Source organism: Peromyscus californicus, unplaced genomic scaffold (genome assembly GCF_007827085.1).
Source record: "Peromyscus californicus insignis strain IS unplaced genomic scaffold, ASM782708v3 Scaffold_8__1_contigs__length_139910024, whole genome shotgun sequence".
Taxonomy (NCBI): Eukaryota; Metazoa; Chordata; class Mammalia; order Rodentia; family Cricetidae; genus Peromyscus; species Peromyscus californicus.
This window is the reverse complement of record NW_026294606.1, coordinates 65464289-65469034: the sequence shown is the minus strand read 5'-3', so window position 1 is coordinate 65469034 and position 4746 is coordinate 65464289. Positions and strand designations below refer to the sequence as shown.

At 54.0% G+C, this 4746-nt stretch overlaps 1 protein-coding gene across 1 annotated transcript; it reads left to right on the top strand.

The window, feature by feature from the left end:
• Positions 1–980: 980 nt before the first annotated feature.
• On the top strand, positions 981–4362 carry LOC128103527 (protein HIRA-like). Its single transcript, XM_052727997.1, has one exon. It carries the CDS (start codon positions 1213–1215, stop codon positions 4267–4269), a length of 3057 nt encoding a protein of 1018 aa, XP_052583957.1. The 5' UTR covers positions 981–1212; the 3' UTR covers positions 4270–4362.
• Positions 4363–4746: the final 384 nt, after the last annotated feature.

Below are 4746 nucleotides of genomic sequence, written 5' to 3'. Positions count from 1 at the left end.
TAACTTTTGTTTTTGTTTTTGTTTTTTTGACACAGGGTTTCTTTGTGCAGTTTTGATGCCTGTTCTGGATCTTGCTCTGTAGCCCAGGCTGGCCTCAAACTCACAGAGATCCTCCTGACTCTGCCTCCCAAGTGCTGGGATTAAAGGCCTGTGCCACCATTGGTGGGACGTATTTCTAATTTTGGATTAAAGGCAAAAACCTCTCTACGAGGCCATCAAGGGCAGAGATTCCCAGACTCTCGACTAGAATGCTCAACTGGAAAAAAAAATCTCTTTATCAAATAAATAGTCTTTCACAGAAGTGCCAGCACTGGGCATGCTCAATATTTGAGGTCTTGTTTCTTATTTGTGGCAGGAAAGCAAGTCCTAGAATTGTTGACTTGGTGTTCAGGTTGATTTATTTCTTAGAGAAACTGAACATGGCGACATGAGAGTGGCCTTCCTGACAAGAACTGGGGCCGGTAATGTACTGCTAGCTGGAGAAGCTTCTCAACTGTCTGGGTCAGCCATCAGAGCCTTAGATCCCACCAGGCAAAGGCTGTACTAGAATCGAGGGAGCACCTGTGACTGACCAGAAGTATGCTAACAAAATATGAAGCAATCCTCCCAGACAACTCAGAGGTAACTATTAAAACTTGAGACACGCTAATGTCTGCCTCGTTGTTTCCCATGGAAACACCTTCTAATTTGGCATACATGTGTGGTGAGATCATTTCTCCCATAGGTTTGACCTAAGTAACCAGACCCTGGACAACACAGAGGAGAAATCATTTGTTGATGGAAATGGTTTTGTTCTAAGGGGAGACAGCATGAGGCTCTCCCAGAAGAGAGCGACCAGCCCAAAAGAAGAAATTGAGAGCCGGGCGGGGGTGGTACACGCCTTTAATAATCTCAGCACTTGGAAGGTAGAGGCAGGTGGATCTCTGAGTTCAAGGTCAGCCTAGGCTATTTATTACACGGTGAAACCCTGTCTTGAAAAACCAAACCAGGAGGAGGAGCGGCGCAGGGGATGCGGCTGTGGCGGCGGAGGTGGCCAAGAGCAGGAGGCGGCTGTGGCATCGTTTGGGGGCCTGAGCTGGCCATGGTGCCCGCGAGGTGCTGAGGGCAAGGGTGGGCCGGAGGGCGGGCAGCGCGGGAGGAAGCGGCGGTGGCTCCATGGCCCAGGCGCGCTGAGGGACTCGGCTCTGGCCTCAGCCTGGCGGCGGCCGAACAATGAAGCTCTTGAAACCAACCTGGGTCAACCACGATGGCAAGCCAATATTTTCAGTTGATATTCACCCTGATGGGACCAAGTTTGCAACTGGAGGACAAGGGCAGGGTTCTGGGAAGGTTGTGATCTGGAATTTGTCTCCAGTCCTCCAGGAGGATGACGAGAAGGATGAAAGTATTCCCAAGATTCTTTGCCAGATGGACAATCACGTAGCTTGTGTGAACTGTGTGCGGTGGTCAAACAGCGGGATGTATTTAGCTTCTGGGGGAGATGACAAACTGATTATGGTGTGGAAGCGGGCTACGTACCTTGGGCCCAGCACTGTGTTTGGCTCCAGTGGTGAGCTTGCCAATGTGGAGCAATGGCGGTGTGTCTCCATCCTTCGGAGTCATTCAGGTGATGTGATGGATGTAGCATGGTCTCCCCATGACGCCTGGCTAGCCTCGTGCAGCGTGGATAACACTGTTGTCATTTGGAATGCCGTGAAGTTCCCAGAAATTATCGCAACACTGAGGGGTCATTCTGGCTTGGTGAAAGGGTTGACTTGGGACCCTGTTGGTAAATACATTGCCTCTCAAGCTGATGATCGAAGCTTGAAGATATGGAGAACGCTAGACTGGCAGCTGGAGACCAGCGTCACCAAACCTTTTGGTAAGTGTGGAGGAACGACCTATGTACTCCGGCCTAGTTGGTCACCTGATGGCCATTACCTGGTGTCTGCCCATGCCATGAATAACTCTGGCCCCACTGCTCAGATCATCGAACGAGAGGGCTGGAAGACCAACATGGACTTCGTGGGGCACCGGAAAGCTGTGACTGTTGTGAAATTCAACCCCAAAATCTTCAAAAAGAAGCAGAAGAATGGGAGGTCTACGAAGCCCAGCGGCTCATACTGCTGCTGTGCTATTGGCAGCAAGGACCGCTCCCTCTCTGTTTGGCTCACGTGTTTCAAACGGCCTCTGGTTGTCATCCATGAGCTGTTTGACGAGTCCATCATGGATATTTCCTGGACTCTGAATGGGATGGGTGTCCTGGTATGTTCCATGGACGGCTCTGTGGCATTCCTTGATTTCTCCCAGGATGAACTTGGAGAGCCCCTGAGTGAGGAGGAAAAGGACCGCATTCACCAGGCCACCTACGGCAAGAGCTTGGCAATCATGACTGAGGCCCAGCTTTCCACAGCTGTTGTTGAGAACCCCGAAGTGCTCAAGTACCAGCAGAGACAGCAACAGCAGCAGTCGGACCAGAAGAATGTCACGGCTAGGGAGACAAGCTCGGCATCCTCAGCCACCGGGGTGGTCAATGGAGAAAGTCTGGAAGACATCAGGAAGAATCTTCTGAAGAAACAAGTGGAAACACAGACAGCAGATGGTCGGAGGAGAATCACACCTCTCTGCATAGCACAGCTGGACACTGGGGACTTCTCCACAGCATGCTTTAACAGCATCCCACTCTCCAGCTCCCTGGCAGACACCATGTTCTCCTCTCCTAGCGGTCAGCAGCTACTGCCACTAGACTCCAGTACCCCCTCCTTCGGCGCCTCAAAGCCCTGCACAGAGCCAGTGGCAGCCACTGGCGCCAGGCCTGCAGGCGAGTCTGTCCGTAAGGACAGTGTGACTGCTACCTCTACTCCTGCTGCGACATCACCCTCCGTGTTCACAACCCCGTCCAAGATTGAACCCATGAAAGCAGTTGACTCCCGAGTCACAGAGCCGTCCAAAGCCACGCCAGGTGCTCCTTCCTTGACCAGTGTGATCCCAACAGCTATGGAAAGGTTGAAAAGGCAGAACCTTGTGAAAGAGCTGAGACCCCGGGACCTCCTGAAGAGCAGTAGTAGTGACAGTGAGGAGAAGGTCCACCTGGCAAAGCCCTCTTCACTATCCAAGCGGAAACCTGAGCTTGAGGCAGAGACGGTGAAAAAGAAGAAGAAGAAAGGTCACCCTCAGAAGGATCCTCGTCTCTTGCCCGTGTCTCAGTCTGTCCAGTCTCCAGCTGCCCTGTCTGTAGAGAAGGAGGCCGTGTGTCTGTCTGCACCAGCTCTTGCACTGAAGCTGCCAATTCCAGGCCCGCAGAGAGCGTTCACCCTCCAGGTGAGCTCTGACCCTTCCATGTACATTGAGGTGGAAAATGAAGTGACCGCTGTTGGGGGAGGAAGGCTCAGTCGCCTGAAGTGCAACCGAGGAGGGAAGGAGTGGGAGACGGTGCTCACCAGCCATGTCCTCACTGCTGCTGGCAGTGGTGATGTGGTATGTGTCGCCTGTGAAAAGAGGCTGCTGTCGGTGTTCTCTGCTTGTGGTCGCCGTCTTCTCCCTCCCATCCTCCTTCCAGCTCCAATCTCCTCTCTGCACTGTACGGGCCCCTACGTCATGGCACTCACCGCTGCAGCCGCACTCTCTGTCTGGGATGTTCACAGGCAGGTGGTTGTGGTGAAAGAAGCGTCTCTATGCTCCATCTTGTCAGGAAGTGACGTGACGGTGTCACAGATCTTGCTAACACAGCATGGAATCCCAGTGATGAACTTGTCTGATGGGAAAGCATACTGCTTTAATCCATCCCTCTCCACATGGAACCTGGTTTCTGACAAGCCAGATTCACTGGCCCAGTGTGCAGACTTCAGGAGCAGCCTACCATCCCAGGACGCCATGCTGTGTTCAGGACCATTAGCCATAATTCAGGGCCGCAGCTCCAACGCTGGAAGGCAAGCTGCCCGGCTCTTCTCTGTGCCTCATGTGGTGCTGCAGGAGACCACACTGGCCTACCTAGAGAACCAGGTTGCCGCGGCACTTACCCTGCAGTCAAGCCCTGAGTACCGCCACTGGCTGCTCCTCTATGCTCGGTACCTTGTGAATGAAGGGTTTGACTCCCGACTCCGAGAACTATGCAAAGACTTGCTGGGTCCAGTTCACTGCTCCACTGGAAGCCAGTGGGAGTCAACAGTAGTGGGTCTGCGGAAGAGGGAGCTGCTGAAGGAGCTGTTGCCCATCTTGGGGCAGAATCTTCGATTCCAGCGCCTCTTTACTGAGTGCCAGGAACAGCTGAACATCCTGAGAGACAAGTAGCCTGCCCTGGCTTGCCCCAGCTTCGGCAGGGGCGTGGCCACACTCTTGCCGCTGGCAGGTGCCATGGGCTAGCCCCCACCTTCCAGGGGGGTAGCGGAAAGACAGAACTTGGCAGAAGGTATATTGTGCTGCACCAGCACAGCCCAGCTCCCTGGGTGGACATACCCTATGTCCCAGGCCTGGGATGACTCCAAAAGAGGGGAGCTTGTCCTTCCACGGGCCCAACTGTGGATCTGGGGCTGGGACTGGGGCTCTGCCTCGCTGCCCTGGGGCCAGCAGCGGTCTCCTGAGCCTGTCTCCAGCTCCGTCCCAAGGGAGACACTGGCTCCTGCCCCAACAGGTGCGGTACTGCTTCAGCTCTGAGGAACGAGCCATCTGTGAGAGCAAGAGCCTGGGAGCGTTAGTTCCCAGGTTCTGCAGCAGACGGACCGAAGCCTGTGTGAAAGCAAAGCCGTTCTGACACATGGACTATTTTTA

What these genes read in the sequence shown, in the direction of transcription:
- LOC128103527 (XM_052727997.1), top strand. Translation starts at nt 1,213, where the DNA reads ATGAAGCTCTTGAAACCAACCTGGGTCAACCACGATGGCAAGCCAATA.